This window comes from Macaca fascicularis, chromosome 10 (assembly GCF_037993035.2).
Source record: "Macaca fascicularis isolate 582-1 chromosome 10, T2T-MFA8v1.1".
NCBI lineage: Eukaryota > Metazoa > Chordata > Mammalia > Primates > Cercopithecidae > Macaca > Macaca fascicularis.
Genome location: NC_088384.1, coordinates 95,120,466 through 95,136,876, shown reverse-complemented (window position 1 = coordinate 95,136,876; position 16,411 = coordinate 95,120,466). Strand labels below are relative to the sequence as shown.

General features: G+C 42.4%; 1 protein-coding gene across 14 annotated transcripts in view; it reads right to left on the bottom strand.

The window, feature by feature from the left end:
• Window positions 1-16,411, bottom strand: part of DHX35 (DEAH-box helicase 35) — a 100,217-nt gene that overhangs the window by 54,069 nt on the left and 29,737 nt on the right. For 8 of the 14 annotated variants that reach the window (XR_010578665.2, XR_012419384.1, XR_012419383.1 and 5 more), the window contains exons 6-12: window positions 16,035-16,096; window positions 15,124-15,193; window positions 12,757-12,816; window positions 5,790-5,902; window positions 4,764-4,860; window positions 3,726-3,884; window positions 1,248-1,458 (exon numbers count right to left, since the gene is read on the bottom strand). Coding sequence is in view for 6 of the 14 variants with exons in the window: in XM_065523138.2 (XP_065379210.1) it covers window positions 1,248-1,458; window positions 3,726-3,884; window positions 4,764-4,860; window positions 5,790-5,902; window positions 12,757-12,816; window positions 15,124-15,193; window positions 16,035-16,096 (772 nt within the window). In the remaining 8 variants the exon portion in view is untranslated. The remainder of the gene's footprint in view (window positions 1-1,247; window positions 1,459-3,725; window positions 3,885-4,763; window positions 4,861-5,789; window positions 5,903-12,756; window positions 12,817-15,123; window positions 15,194-16,034; window positions 16,097-16,411) is intronic. The other 6 variants (XR_012419385.1, XM_074005319.1, XM_074005320.1 and 3 more) reach the window with 2 other exon arrangements.

The following is a 16,411-nucleotide window of genomic DNA, read 5'->3' as shown; positions in this document are numbered from 1 at the left end:
CCACCCTGGTTGTGAAGCACTCCCCAAATCCCCAGAAAGATAACACCAGCTTCTAGGAGAAGGCATCTAAGGTAGCTTCATGAGGGAATTGCCATCTGAGAGAGGATCTGAAAGATAAGGAGGATCTGCTGGGCAGAGAAAACAGCCCAAGGAAAAGCCTCTGCTCTCTGCTTCCAAGGCTCCGGATTCTTTATTGCTCCCTATCATACCATAGTATGCTGATCTGTTTTGAGGTCTACCTCCACCACCAGACTGTCAGCCACTGTGGCCACAGACCGTGGTTACTAGCCCCAGATCTCCAAGCTCTAGCATCATGGCCAGCATACAGTAGATGCTCTACAAACACTGCTAAAAGAAAGATCAACATCAAAGACTGAACAAGGACAATGATAACCAGAAAGGAAAAGAAGAGACAAATGGCAGAGCTAAAACCCCTGGACCTTCTTCAGGGGTAGCAACGCCAGAAGAAACAAAACAAAATAAAACAGAAAACCCTGGGCCTGGTTAAGTGAATGCAGATGGATACTGGATAGAGAAGGGAATTAACAATGACTTGGAAATTGAGTTTGGACAACTGGGGAAAATCTCAGCAGCATTCCCCACAAAAGAGAAGTGCAGAGAGAGAAAGAGCAGCTCTGGGTCCATCACTGTCTATAGGTAAGGCTCTCTTCAAGCTGGATAAAAAGCTCCAGAAGGGCTGAGACAGTATTAAAATTGCCTTCTGTTCCCTCAGAGCCTACCTAGCATGATGCACAGCACAGAGCAGGAGTTCATCAACTATTTGTTTTCTATGAATGAGTCTCGGGACAGACCTTCCATTTTCACTTGGCAAAGATGCTCTGAACCAGAAGTAAAAGTGGAACCCAATGTGAGGCTCCACAAGACTCAGGGATCTTGGAATACGAAAACAGTACCTTAAGTCAAGAAAGAAAGGCAAGAAAGGATCCAGGACACACAGCCCATGCCCTAGGGGCGCATGGCTACACCGGCCTGTGCCCAGATGTTAGGTTAGAACAGGATAGCAAATAGGCGGTCACTCACAGGCCAGCTTTGGCCAATGGGGACTAGTAACAAAGAAACACCATATTTAAAGTGAGGAAGGTTGGGGGGGGCAGATTACACAGGGCCTTGTGAGGAAGGCCTGTATTTTATGTTAAGTTCTACCATTAGGAGTAAACATTTGCTATACTCTGATGCCCAGGTTGACTACGAGAAAGTCAAAAACCCTTAGGGAAAGCCACACTAACCTGTATAAAGGCGATAACATTTTCCCGAGCGACTACGACCACCACGTCCTGCTCGCTGGTTAGCTGATGCCTGGGAGACTGGCACCACCACCAAGCATTCAATAGCTGTCCTGGGATTGTAGGCTCGGAGTTTGACAAAGCCACAGTCGATCACATACACAATGCCACTGATTGTGATAGAGGTTTCTGCCACATTGGTGGCCACTATCACCTAAGTTCCGCACAGAAAGAAGAACAAAAGTCATTTTACTCTTTCTGCTTTTAATAAACTCCTAAAAATCCTAAAAGATTTAACATTTCCAACATTGCAGAATCTGTGAGAGGCAGTTTAATATACTAGAAAGAGTGTGAGTTTCGATGTCAGGGGGTGCCCTGGATTTGAATTCTCCCTAATCATGTGACCCTGGATAAGTTACTCAATCTCCTGAACCTGTTTCCTCATCTACATCATAAGATTTACCACCTCCCTTAGGGCTACTGAAGGGACTATATACAATTAATATATAAAGTGATCAGAGCCTAGTATTTGTTAGTTTTTCCCTTTGGCATAACCAAAGTAAATCACCACCACCTTGCGCAGGTATAGTCATTTATTCATTCATATCGTGATTACTTCCTGAGGGTATGCACTTTGTCAAACACTGTTCAAGGTGACGGGATGTAGGATAAACAAGACAGACAAGGCCCCTGCTCTGCCAGAGTTTACATTCTAGTGTGAGTGGGCTGAAGACTTGCTGAACATAAACAAGAAGATAATTTCAGAGTACAACAAATACTATAAAGAAAATATTAATACAATGAGGCAATATGATATGATATAGTATATAACATGTATATTATATATTATTATAATAATAGGGCATGCTACTTTACATTTGTTGGCCAGGGAGAGCCTCTGTGAAAGATTTTGAGCAGAGACCTGAGTAACAAGAAGCAGCCAATCCTACAGAGATTCAAGAAGAAGAAACAGTTCAAAGGAAGGAGAAACAGCCAGTGCAGCCAAAATACAGAGTAAGTAGAAGATGAGGTTGCAGAGGGAGGCAGAGATGCGATTATATGTGGTCTCTGGGTCACCATGAGGTATTTGCATTTTATTCCCAGTACATCGGGAGCTGCCCCTGGAGGGTTTAAGCAGCATGGGACACATACACATAGCAGTTACAACTTTTTTCAGGCATTTTACATTTTATAAATCATTTTATAAAAATTATTTTATAAAGGATCATTTTATAAAATAATCTTCCTAATATTTTTATGTAGTTGGGATTAAGATATTATGCTATTAAACCACCTATCTGAAAGTTATTATTATTTATGTTTTACAGCTGCAAAAACTCAGATTCAAGGTTAAGTCAGTCGTCCCAAGGCACACAGTAGCTCAGGGGCAGAATCCAGGTCTCCTGATTGACTGGCTGCAATTAATGTTTGACGCGGCAGACTCAAGTTGCTCCATCCCAATGGTCAAGAGGCTGAGCACCCTCTTCCAGGTGATCTGACATTGGGAGTGGATCCTCAGACCATCCCTCACCTGCTCTATTCTCTGCCACCTGTTCATAAATAGCTACTACAGTAAAAGCTGTCCTCGGGCTGGTTCTGCGCGGTCCTCATCTAATGAAAGGAAAAGGCAGAGTCAGGCCCAGGGGGACCATGAACAGTGGGCGGACTGGCTGCCTGCCGGCTCCTTCAAACCAGTGCTTTCCACCACACCCTTCCCCACTCTCACTTCAAGGCCAAGCATTTTTAAGCCACACCTTGAATTAACTGATTTAAATTTGGCCTTTTAAAATAGGCAAGCTGATACTTAAATTATTTAGAAACCATGTGTACCAACCTTTCTATTGCTCCTGACAGATGACCTAAATCCCCGCAAACAATCCCTTCAGCCAAAGTAAGCACGTGTCGTGGGAAATATTAGGAAGGCAGAAGAGAAGAAAAGGGAAGTCACCTGATCTGATAACTACTGTCAGAGTGACCCTTCAGTGGGACGGGTTTAGAATCTTCACAACGGGCCAGGCGCAGTGGCTCACGCCTGTAATCCTGGCACTTTGGGAGGCCAAAGCACACGGATCACAAGGTCAGGAGATCGAGACCATCCTGGCTAACACAGTGAAATCCAGTCTCTACTAAAAATACAAAAAAATTAGCCGGGCGTGGTGGCGGGCGCCTGTAGTCCCAGGTACTCAGGAGGCTGAGGCAGGAAAATGGCGTGAACCCGGGAGGCGGAGCTTGCAGTGAGCTGAGATTGCGCCACTGCACTCCAGCCTGGGCGACAGAGTGAGGCTCCGTCTCAAAAAAAAAAAAAAAGAAAGAAAGAAATCTTCACAATGTATTATTTATTATTGTGTGCTTTTAGATCTACTACACAGAAATACAGACCTAGAAGTCTGCCTTGTGTTTAGCAAGTTTCACATCAAGTAAATGAGCATCATTATGATTATAGACGGCTGCCAACACCCTTGGTCATCAGGATAGTCTCACCTTTCTGACACTGCGTGACACCCTTTCAAACACTTTCATTTGCTCAAAGGAAGGCAGTCCTGCATACATGGGGAGAACTCGGAGGTGTCTCTTCATCCCAGTGCGAGCTAACGCCCGAGCCTGCTCGATGAGCATCGACACAACAGTTTCTACCTCTTCCTAAAGACATTGAACCAGGAACCAAAGAAACTGAGATCACTTTAAAGCATGCTATTTCATCATACTGAAAGAAGATCAAAGTCAGAATCTGGATTTTAATTTTGGTCAGATGCAATAATTTCAGTGCCATCATGTTCCACTCTGGGATGATATTTAATTAAATGCTAATAAACAATGATGACAATGGGTGAAATTTTGCAACTACACTATTAGTTACTAAAAAATCAATGTGATCTGCAATGAATGGACGAGTTCCCAATAAATAAAAACAATGACTATTTTACCCAGCATACATATACAGTGTCAAACAAGCATCGCATGCATATGGACAAGTTTTAGCATATAAAATCACTAGAAGCTTTCTCCAAAAAAGATTACTGAACCATGGAAAGTGTTTGGCAGTGGAAAAGATTACAGTTGGAGGGCAGGTCTGAATAGTGCTGCCACCTTCAGTGAGCACTTGGGTCTGTTCAGTTGTTGTACCAGTAATATGGCCACTTATCACCTTCAGGATGAGCTGCAAAGGTGTCACTGGAAAAAGAGGTACACAGCAGCAACATGTGTGCAGGACCATGGACCCAATGTAGTATCCAATTCTGGCAAACAAAACAGCCCTCACTCAACTACTTAGTTTATTTTGGAATCAGTTAATACATTTAAAAAACATTTAACCCTCTGCAGACAGAACAGGCAGGGGCTAACGACTCCCTGACAATCTAGATGGTAGATGAATGACATCAAATCAATTTTTTACATAATTATGGAACCACAAAATATAACAAAACATGAAATAAACGGCTGAGTAAAGTAACAAGGCTCTGTATTAATTTTGGTGCTGTCTTAACATGTCTGTTCATCAGAGAAGTACAATGGCATTACCTGGCCAGTAAGAAATGCTAAAATGTCTCCGTCTCCCTCTGTCTGGTGAATTTTCACCACAGTTTCCACAGTTGATTTGATATAATCTGGAACAGGACTGAAAAGACAAATGGGATGAATTCATCACTAGAATATGCTCGTTAATTACAGATCAATTACCCTAATAATCTGGCAGCAAAGCTCATAAAAGTGAGTTTGGGCCTGCCCAGTAGGTAATTAGTACATTGATAAATAAAATATTCATTTTTCAAATGTAATATTCAAGAATAATCCATAATTATATGTCAACTATGATTTTTAGCTTTATTTGCAAAGAAATAAAATGATATACCCATACAAACAGATGTGCTATCTTTAGTATGCAAAGACATCAGACCAATGAAAATCGGGAGCTGTGGTCCCAGTGCTAAAGCCCATACTCTTCCCAGCCCATTTTCCCTCCTTATCAATAGCAGCATTTATGGGTCAGCTGGATGGCCCTGATGGATGTGCTCTCCAACAAAACGATTCAGAAATCAAGTCCACAACTCTGGATTTATCAGCCACTGGAACAGGCTCCTGGTCTTTGTTTGTGCAGTGACTAGTACAGGAATTAGGATGGCCCCTTGCTTGTCTAAGTAGGCTACTCCCAAAAGTACCAACTGGGCCTTCTAGCTAGGGATGTAGAGAACTGAGAGCCAAATGATTCAAATCACCAATACTGCCCCTGCTGACATGCAGCCTTGTAAACCCCAGTTCTGAAAACGATCAAGCTTCCCTCTCCAAAACCTTTCACCACTTTCGCTCTCTCTGGCTGAGCTACTAGCCACAGACTCACGGAAACTTGCGTGTCAGTGTGAAGAGTTTAAAGTAAATTCAGCAGTGATGCAGAGCAGGGTAAAAACATTCTAGACCAATGACAAGGGACACAAAACATGCTCCTCCCCATCCTTTAGAGTTGTGAGCAAATGCAGTTCTGACATTCTACATCAGAGGCCGATGGTGATTTTCTAATCACCATCATCAAGAATTCAAGCATCATCAAACCTTTGTAGATAAAAGATATCCACCGGAAATGTTCGCCCTTCCACTGTAAGGATCACACTTGTATCCCTTGCTGGATCACTGGTTTCATTTTGATTAAAGAAATCCCGGAATTTCTAAAAAGAAAAAAATTAATTCTTCATTTCTCTTAGAGAAAAAGGTTCACAGCGATTCATGGAGGAAAAAAAATAATATAAAACTGGCCAAACACAGGTGAGTAGCAAGGATTACATATACGCAATACAGATTACGGGTTGTAACACACATTTTTTAAATTCACATTTTTCTAACTGCAATTGTGGGGAATCACATTTCAATGACAGTCTTTACTAAAGTTTTCATAAAAATAATAAAGGTTAGATTTCAAAAGTGCATTCAGTATAGCATCTGAGTTAACATGTAGCTGTAGTATTATTTATCTTATTCCTATCCTCTGTATTTCATTTAAGCAAAAATTAGGTCAAAGATGTGATTCAAGTTCAGTACAGGTTAGATTAGGTTGGTGCGTAACTCTATCTGGAAAACATAGATATGATCATTTGAGTTATCAATTTATAAGGAAACTTTTCCTTCTGTGAACAGTAGGTGTGTTTCTGGCCCCATTGTTAATGGTTTTAGGTCACTTGATGGCAGGGATAGTGTCTTCTCCATCTTTACACGCCCTACAGTAGTGAGTGCGAGGCTTTGCATGGGGTAGGCCATCAATCATGTACTTCCCCGACACTCGTGCAGTACCGCTGGGAGAAGTGTCTCTTGGCAGTTTCTCCCAAACAGGTGGCCACATCCTATTTAATGGTACTTGACTACCACTTGCAGCCCACAAGGAGACCTGTCTTAAGGGCTCTGGCCAATGATGGAGGAAGGAAACACCACCAAAGATCCTCTCTTGGGGAATGTGACCCTAAGGTACAAAGAGAAGCTGCGACTGAGAAGAGTTAAGTGACTATGCAGGCAGGCAAGTGAGCACCAGATGGGAAGCAGCTAGTATCCACTGCAGAGGGGGCATGGATGTCCCGTCGGGTGGAGTGCTCCACGATTTGAATCTGGGTCCCCTTTCCATTCCCCACCTCTACTCATTTCCCCAAGGCCTGGCTACGTAACTGCAAAGCTTGTCTTTATTTCCCTATGTACCTTTATAAACCATGTCCATCCTGCTCCAGGAAACCCAAAAGCCCAGGAGCTGTGCTAATGAACAGCATCAAACACTAAGTGAAGGGGCTCCGAGGGGTATTTTTAAAAGAGTAAACTGGATTCAACTACAAAGTACAGGGATGTTATACATTAACCTCAAAATTGAGAAGAATAAGCACAGACATAAAAGTGCCTCATGCCAACAAAACTATGTTTTGCTATGCAGAATTCCACACAGTACCCCTGTTCACTTTCTTTTGGGTAAATTCCCTTCAAGTTGCTTCAGCCTTCCTGCATCCCTATGACATGCACAGCACAGGTACACCAGAAGTAACACACAAACAAGTGGGAACAGAGACCCCATGCCCCAAAAGAGTAAACAGTTCACAGAAGGCAGATGTGCAAAGAGCTGATAAAATAAACCCTAAGGCAGACTGACGCTGTGACCAGGAAAGAGCTGCAGATTACAATCTGACAGAATGAAAAGTTAAGAACAACTGGCTTTCAGGGAGAGCTTCATGGAAGCGGCAATATCCCTCGCCTGCACCGTAAAGGCTAAGGATTATTACTGGCTGGGAAGGGGGAGACATCCCTTACCAGGACAACAGCACAGTGTGGACTAAAATGTAAAGGGGTCCCTAAGGGAGGACAGAGGCAAGGTCTAGGGCAGGCCTCCCTCGTCTCTGAGTCAGCCGTCTCATCTGCAAAACGGACAAACTGCTATCCACCCTGCAAGGTTGCTGTGAGGTTCAAATAAAGTGTGTGAGACGGCTGTGGCACACGTCTAGCCTAGAATGGCACTCAATAAGTGATGTTAGCCATAACTCTGAAGGGACCCAAGTGCTGAGCTGCACTGACACTTTATCCAACGGGCAAGACAAGGGCAGTGAGGATGGGCATGATATTATCAGACCTGCGAGCTGGATCCCGGACTCCAGTGGCCATTTTGGAGAAGGGCAGAGGAACTAAAAGATTCAAGGCAAACAAACTAATTAATGAAGCTATCATAATAGTGCAGGGGAGACAAAGTGTAAACCTGGGCAAATCATTTCAGAGATACAACTGGTAGGAACTAGCAATCAGTGAGTGAGTGTGCACACACGTGCACATTGGAAAGAAGGCTGGAGTGACTTCTTACTCAACCGGGGATAAAAACTTCTTAAAGAAATGGAGGTCTTGGTCTGAATGATCACGAGAAAGAGACTGAGATGGAGAATCCGAGAGTCACAAGTTTATGAGTTTAGGATGTCCACAGCTAGCCAGCTGCCAGACAGCTAAGGCTAGTGTGCAGGCACACAGTCAAGACTGCCACAAGCATGAAGGCTCAGCTGAACTAAGGGCCACAGGGGTGTGCAGCCTTGAGGGGTAAGAGCAGACAGAGAAGGAGCCCAAGAGGAAGCCAACAAGGAGGTGGGAGAGGGGAGTTGGCAGGGCTCCAGGAGCTCTGGAAGGAGGAGGAGGAGGAAGATTTTACCAAAAGGCTTGGACAGGGGTGAATGTTACCAAAAAGGCAAGCAGAACAAGGAAGAAGATGATGCCTTGACAATTTTATTAGAGTGGATGCCTAAACCTTACCATTAAGGAATACATGGTACTGAAAAGTAAAGATAGGGAGTTACTCTTTCAAGAATTAAGTCTCGGCCAGATGCGGTGGCTCATGCCTGTAATCCCAGCACTTTGGGAGGCCAAGGCAGGTGGATCGCCTGAGGTCAGGAGTTCAAAACCAGCCTGGCCAACGTAGTGAAATCCCATCTCTACTAAAAATGCCAAAAAAAAAAAAAATGGCTGGGCATGGTGGTGGGCGCCTGTAATCCCAGATACTAGGAAGGCTGAGACGGAGAATCATTTGAACCTGGGAGGCGGAGGTTGCAGTGAGCCAAGATCGCGACATTGCACACCAGCCTAGGCAACAAGAGCGAAACTCCGTCTCAAAAAAAAAAAAAAAGAATTAAGACTCAGCATTTACTGAGAAGGCACAAGACCTTTAAGATCTTTATCTTGTATCTTTATTTGGAAATACAAAATACATAAAAAAAAAAAAAGTAAATAAATATAGTACCAACAATGCAAGAATCTTGAGGCAGGATCAAGGAACAAGAAGAGTAAAATGAGTTCAACACACCCAGAAAAGAGGAGTTTGAGTCAGGTTTGAAAGAGGTGGGGTCACATTGACATATAGACACGGTAAGAAGCGTACATCATATAAAGGCAGGGGACAGTCTATGAAATGGAATGTAAATGATGTGGCCATCTGCAGGGTTGTCTTCTAGCTCACCATAGGCTCCTTCCCTGGTAGCTGCTCCTTCCTGATCCACTGGAGTGGCCGCCAAGCAGCCATGTCTACCCAAGACACCCGTCCCTTGGCCAACAGCCCTTGGCCCATGTAGACAGGTCCAGGGTGGGGACCTGACCCCAGCTGATCCTAAGTTCCTTCTCTAAGAACCTGGAAAGAGAAATTAGTCTCTCTTCAAGTAGCTGGACTTACGACAAAAAAACTATGGGAGCAGTAACCACATATTCTGCCATGTAGTTGGACACAAATAAAAGAAAAGCAATATCATAATATCATGTGATACAGGATCAATAAATACTTCATAATTATATCCAGTCATGTTACATAATTGTTCGTTTAAATGGGCTTACATTAAGAAAGTAGCTAAAGCAACCAAAGCAGCTATTTGATCAGCCCCATCATGCTCTGCTGGTCTCTGCCTCCCGGCTGCAGCCGCCACTGTCTTCATCTGCAGGCTGGGCCACCCCAGTCGCTGAGAGAAACCATAGCAGGTGGCCTATCAGCAGCCCTAGCTCTAGGAGGTTTGAAATTAGTCTATCACCCACAGACCGAGCCACTGGGGGCCAGGGGATGAGTTCTGGACTTCCCTGGGTCTCCAGATTAAAATGTTTCCTAAGCCACACCCAACCCCACTGCCACTCCCACATGGTCCTCCTCGTTCTTGCCCTCTTTCGCCCACTCATATCCTCTTTCTTTCTTTCATTCACATACAAACTCACATCCCATACCTCACATAGGCCGCTCACACATGGACCCACAACCCACACAGAGATGACTCACACACACAGATCCCCCATTCAGAGACACATAGAAACCACTGTCCTCTTCACACAGGAGGTACCGGCTGAGCAGTGAGGATGGGATAAGAAGGAATGGCCCAGCTCACCAGGGTCCAGCATGTCCTGTACCACAGCAGAGCAAGGCAGGACAAAGCTCCTACATGCTGCCTTCCTGCTTACAAAACTGCTTCCAGAAAGTCATCTATATCAACTACCACAGACAGAACTGAAAGAAGCTATTTTTTTCATCTCTGTGTCACACCAAGACAATAAAAGGCAATTGTGAACAATTAGTATTAATTAACAATGAATCTAGCCGGGCGTGGTGGTTCACGCCTGTAAATCCAGCACTTTGGTAGCCCAAGGCAAGAGGATCACCTGAGGTCCAGAATTCGAGACCAGCCTGGCCAACATGATGAAACCCCATCTCTACTAAAAATACAAAAATTAGCCAGGCATAGTGGCTTACGCCTGTAGTCCCAGCTACTCGGGACACGGAAGCACGAGAATCACTTGAACCTGGGAGGCAGAGTTTGCAGTGAGCTGAGATCACACCACTGCACTCCAGCCTGGGCAAGAGAGACTCGGTCTCAATAAATAAATAAATAAATAAATAAAATGCATCTAAGAAAAGACTTGGACATTACAGTTTTGAACATAATAAAAACTGGAATAATTTTTAACTTAATTTAATAATTTTTAAGGAGGGGGTAAAAAAGAGATAGAGATGTTCTGTGTAACGTGGCCACAGAGGAGCTAACTAGAGGTGAAGTCAGCCATAGTCCACAAAATAGCATGCCAGCAGATACCATGGGTGAGAGAGATGACAATTAAACAGGGCAAGAGAGGAGCTTTAACCCAGAAGTTGCCATGGGCAGACCTAAGACAACAGACTCCTACAGCCTGTGGAAAGGTCTGAGAAACCAGTCTCCGGACACATTGGACATTCACCTTCGCCATGCTGCGCTCTCTCTCTCTCCAAGTTGTTCTGTTTCCCAGGAGCCAGGAGCCAGGGACCACATCTCACCTGGATTTCAGAACTGGCCTCCATATCTACTGGAGACTCCGTATCTACTCTTCTCTCCCATACACAGCACTCAGAATGATCTTTCTAGAGCCCAAACATGATCAAGTCACTGCCCACTCTCACATGTTCCCATGGCTCCCAACCAGACATAGGATGGAGTTCATCCTCTCTGGCTGAGCATGTAAGGCCTTCCGTCATCTGACCCTAACCTCCCCATTTTAATCTTCCATTGCTTTCCATTCAATCAAAATTCATTCAACGCAAGTGCCTATTCTGTGCCAGACATTGTTTTAGGTAGAAGGGACAAAACGAGACAAAGTCCTGATCTTAATGGAGCTCATGTTTTAGTGACAGGAGACACACAATAAACAATGCATATAATGTTAAGTAGTGATAGACAAGTGATAAACATAAAAAAAAATCAGAATAAGGGAATAAAGAACATTTGGGGTGCTGTTTTAGATAGCGCCTCTCTGAGGAAATAAATACTCAAAACTGGAATGAAATTAGGAGAGAACCTTAGACTGTCTGGGGAAGAATGATCTAAAAAGAGGGTTCCTCCAGAGCATAAGCATGCCTGGGTTGTTTTGAGGAACAGCAAGGGGACCAGTGAGGCTGGAATGTAGGGAGCACTGGAGAAAGTGGAAGAAAATAAAGTCAGAGAGGAAGTTCGGGGGTAATTCACCCATAAGGGTCTGGCAGGTAAGATAAGACTCGAAGCTCCGTGAACTCATGGTCATGTCCCTGTGATTTCATTTATGCTTAGGGTGCCCTTCCCCACCTTCATCCATCTGGAAAATGGCTGTCCATCTTTCAAGCACAGCTGGTACGTCACCACCTTTATGAAAGTTTCTGGGCACCCCCCGGCTGGCTGGAGTTAAGGGCTCCCTCCTTGGCTGCCTCAGTGCTTTGAACACACTGAACTGCAAACATCTATTTCTGCATGTATATATAGCAAGTGGTCAAAAGTATTTGTTGAGTTGAGCTGCTGTTCAAACTATCGGTCGTCAAGAGAGAAAAATAAGTAAACCTAGCCATAAAAAACTTCAACATGGAAATTATTATACATACAGGAGAAACTTTTTTTTTTTTTTTGAGATGAAGTTTCGCTCTTGTTGCCCAAGCTGGAGTGCAATGGAGCGATCTCGGCTCACTACAACCTATGCCTCCCAGGTTCAAGCGATTCTCCTGCCTCAGCCTCCCAAGTAGCTGGGATTATAGGGATGCGCCACTACGCCCAGTTAATTTTGTATTTTTAGTAGAGACGGGGTTTCACCATGTTGGCTGGGCTGGCCTCAAACTCCTGACCTCAAGTGATCCGCCTGCCTCAGCTTCCCAAAGTGCTGGGATTACAGGTGTGAGCCACCATGCCCGGCCCAGGAGAAACTTCAATTGCACAGAAAAATCTAAATATATATGGTATAGTCATAAATAAATTCAAGAAATACAGACTCATACTGAAAAGATAATAAAAAGAAGCTGCCTAAGTGGGGAGAAAGACAGAATGTAGATAAACAAGACAGGTAGGTAATTATGAACTTAATTAATTACAGGCTAATTTCCACCCACAAGCTGAAAAAGAGTATCCTCTGACTCTATGAAATCTAGGACATCAGATGGTCCCATAAAGAAGGTAGGCCCTTCTGCCAAAGATAAGCTCTTGCTAGAGGTAACTTCCCAAGGATATATAGGACGAAAGTGTTTGTGAGGAGAGGAGGAAAGGGGAGGAAAGGCTCTTACATCCGCATCCAGAGTGGCTGAAGCCACAATCAATCGAAGATCCCCTCGCTTTTTCTGAATCTAAAAAAAGAAGACATTAAGAAATAATAATAGTGCAATACTTATGGGTGAGATCATTTGATATCTGAAATGTATTTCAAAATTCAGTGGGTTTTTTTTTTGTTTTTGTTTTTTTGCCTGAGGAGGAGGTAGGGGAGCTTACAGATGAAAGGACTGACTACAAATTAATAATTGTCAAAGGTAAGGCAGGGGGGTCATTACACTATTATTTCTAATTTGTAAATGTATGGAATTTTCCAAAGTAAATTTTTTAAATTATAAAAACTATAAAGAAGCTTTAAGATCCAAATCTGAATTTACTGCGAATAAAACCATTTTTTCCTGAAACCCAGGTCTCAAGATAGTTTGAATCTATGTATGAAAAAGTATATTAGAAGCAAACAAACAATAAATGATAACACCAAGACAGAAATATGGCAAAAAAAAAAAAAGAGAGATAAAAGATATTAAGTTACTCAAAGAAACACATAATCAACAGGCATTAGAGAAGTGATCAAATGAGATACAGCTAAGATATATAATAACAATGAGATATTTTTCCCCATCTATCCCATTGGCAAGCATTTATTTTTTTAAGGCTAACACTCAGTGTTGGCAAAAATTCAGTGAAATCAGCCCTCTTATTATACTGTTTCTGAAAAAGGTAATAACATGGTACAATAATTCCCTCAAAGTATCAAAAAATCTAAATCTTTGGCAATGGAATAAAATAATAATGAAAGTAGTAATAATAACAACTAATACAGACTAACTTATGTGCTAGCCCAGAGGCCCTGCATACAGGTACACAGTACACCCACTGTGCAAAGATGCCTGGCTGAGAGGGCTAGGGGCATCAGCAATCCAGCCCACTTGCCTCCTACCTAGCTCTAGACATCCTCCCAGAGGGGACATCTTTTTCTAATTTGCACAAAAGAACCTCACAGTCTAGCTGTGACCCTATGCCAGGCACTAACCTAGAAGTTTTTTGCTATCTTACTTAAGCTTCAAAACAAATCACAATATACAGCACCTATGTCTAACAGAACTCTCTGCAATGACGAAAACTTTATTTGTACTGTCTGATGCATAAGCCACTAGCCACCTGTGGCTATAGAGCCCTTGAAAAATAGCCAAAGTGGCCGGGCACAGTGGCTCACGCCTGTAAACCCAAGACTTTGGGAGGCCGAGGCAGGCAGAGTTCGAGACCAGCCTGACCAACGTGGAGGAACCAAACCCCACCTCTACTAAAAATACAAAATTAGCAGGGCATGGTGGCACATGCCTGTAATCTCAGCTATTCGGGAAGGCTGAGGCAGGAGAATCGCTTGAACCTGAGAGGTGGAGGTTGCAGTGAGCCAAGATCACGCCACTGTACTCTAGCCTAGGCAACAAGAGAAAAACTCCGTCTCAAAAAAAAAAAAAGAAAAGAAAAATAGCCAATGTCACTGAGAACCTGAATTTTTTTACTTTCTTCTATTTTAATTAACTTTTATCTCAATAGCCACAGGTGGCTAGTGGCTACCATAGAGGAAAGTACACCAGCACAGATATAGAGACTCCTATTATCCCATTTTAGAGATGAGTAAACTCAGCAAAGTCAGAATTTGAACCCAGGTAGTCTGACTCAATGCCTATGCTTTTAATCACCCTGTTCTAACACTTCTTTCTAGACTCTAATTGGGAATCTGTCCAAAGAAAACAATCAGAAAATATGGGAAGGGAGGAGAGAGTGGAGGTAAGATTGAAACAAAATTGGCTGTGAGTTGTAATTGTTGAAGCCAGATGATGGGTACATGGGGGTCATTATACACCTCTTTGGGATATGTTTGAAACCTTAATAATAAAGAAAGAAACAGAAATGTAGCAGATTTAATTACAAGGGTGCTCGCTGCAACAGTATTTATAATATTTAGAATCTGCAAGCTATATAAATTGCTAACAGTAGGGGAAGTTAAATACTTTATGACAGAGATGTGATTAAATAACCATTAAAAATAGTATCTTCAGAGAATATTTAAATGACACAGAAAAATGATCCTAATGTAATGTTCAGGGAAATATGAAAGATACAAATTAGTATATACAATTCAATCAATCCCTAGTATGCCAAAACAGATCCAAGTACACACACACACATATACATACAGAAAAGAGAAGAAAACATATCAACATTTTACTGCTGATATTCTCTGAATGGGTAAGATTATGGATGATTTTAATTTTCTTCCTTGGTATTTTGTTTTATTTTCCAAGTTGCTACAACTGTTTTTGTAATGGGGCAATAAAATAAACACACACAATAAAAAGCTAGCAGTAAAGTCATACCTTTTTTAGCAAGCCAATGGCAATATCAGTGTACAAGGTCCTCTCGTGGGCTTCATCCAGCATGATGACACTAAGAATGAAAGAGAAGCTCTCAGTGAGCCTCTAAAAAAACCACACATCATCTCCTCTAGACCATCAAAGAGCCAGCCTCTGGGTATTTAGTCCTCATACAATCACTCTGCATCAAAAGTAAACCTAAGCTACTCTTCTTTGACAAAGAGGCAATTCTTAGGTTAATAAAAACGGTGACAATAACATATCTGAATTTTAAAAAGTGTACTATTGTTATCTTTAAGCATTTTACCATTCACACTGAATTCCAACTGATTTTAATATCTGATTTTAAATGAAAACATAACCTATAACCCCACAGAACACATAAAAATCAGAACAAAGCCCAACCACCTGAAGACTGTTAAGCTATAACAACAGTCAAAGAGGTAGCTGACTACAGTTGTGACATACGTGGAACAGGGGGTCAAATGTGATACCCTCCTCGAGAATACCAGAGCCTGGGTGGGACAGCTTTAATGCTATGAGTGACAGACAGATATACTAGGAGGGGGAAAGTGATAAAAAATTATTTGGACTCTGTAAATTACATTTAACATGGGCCAGTTAGTTCTCTGCAGTCACCATCAATACTGGAGTGTGACAAGGCAAAATAAAAAGGACAAGTTACCAGACTAAGTAATGACAGGAATTTTAATATGCCCATTTTTTACTGTCTGTAAAGGGCCATACTATTTAAATTCTGAGAAAAACACCAAGGGTCCCAACAGCCAAGGTCAAGAGAAAAGCTTTGGGGAAGCTTAAAACAGACATGAATCCCAGCTACTAACACACCTGCTTCTCCATCTCCCTGGGGACTTTGGAAACTAGGAAAGCTATCATAAGAAAAACACATTTACCTATATTTTGTTAACAACGGATCAACCATCATTTCCCTGACCAGCATTCCATCAGTAAGAAACTAAAAAATAAAAACACAAAGCTTTAGAAATAATTCACTTACACTAAATATTAATGGTATTTTTTAAGTTCAAGTGCAATCTCTTTGCCAGGATGTGTACAAGTAAATTCCCACAAAGGACTGTGAGAAAATGCCTCCATATTTTCATTATCAAGCAATGTAATTGTTCACAAAAGGCTTTAAACATAGGGTCCTCGGCTGGAGTTGCAAATCTTTGAGCAGAATTTCACTTGCATTTATTATGGAAACATCAGCTAAGCCCCATTTCCTCTGGGCTTACACCACTAGTACTATCGATAAAGAGGCAGTGAAGAC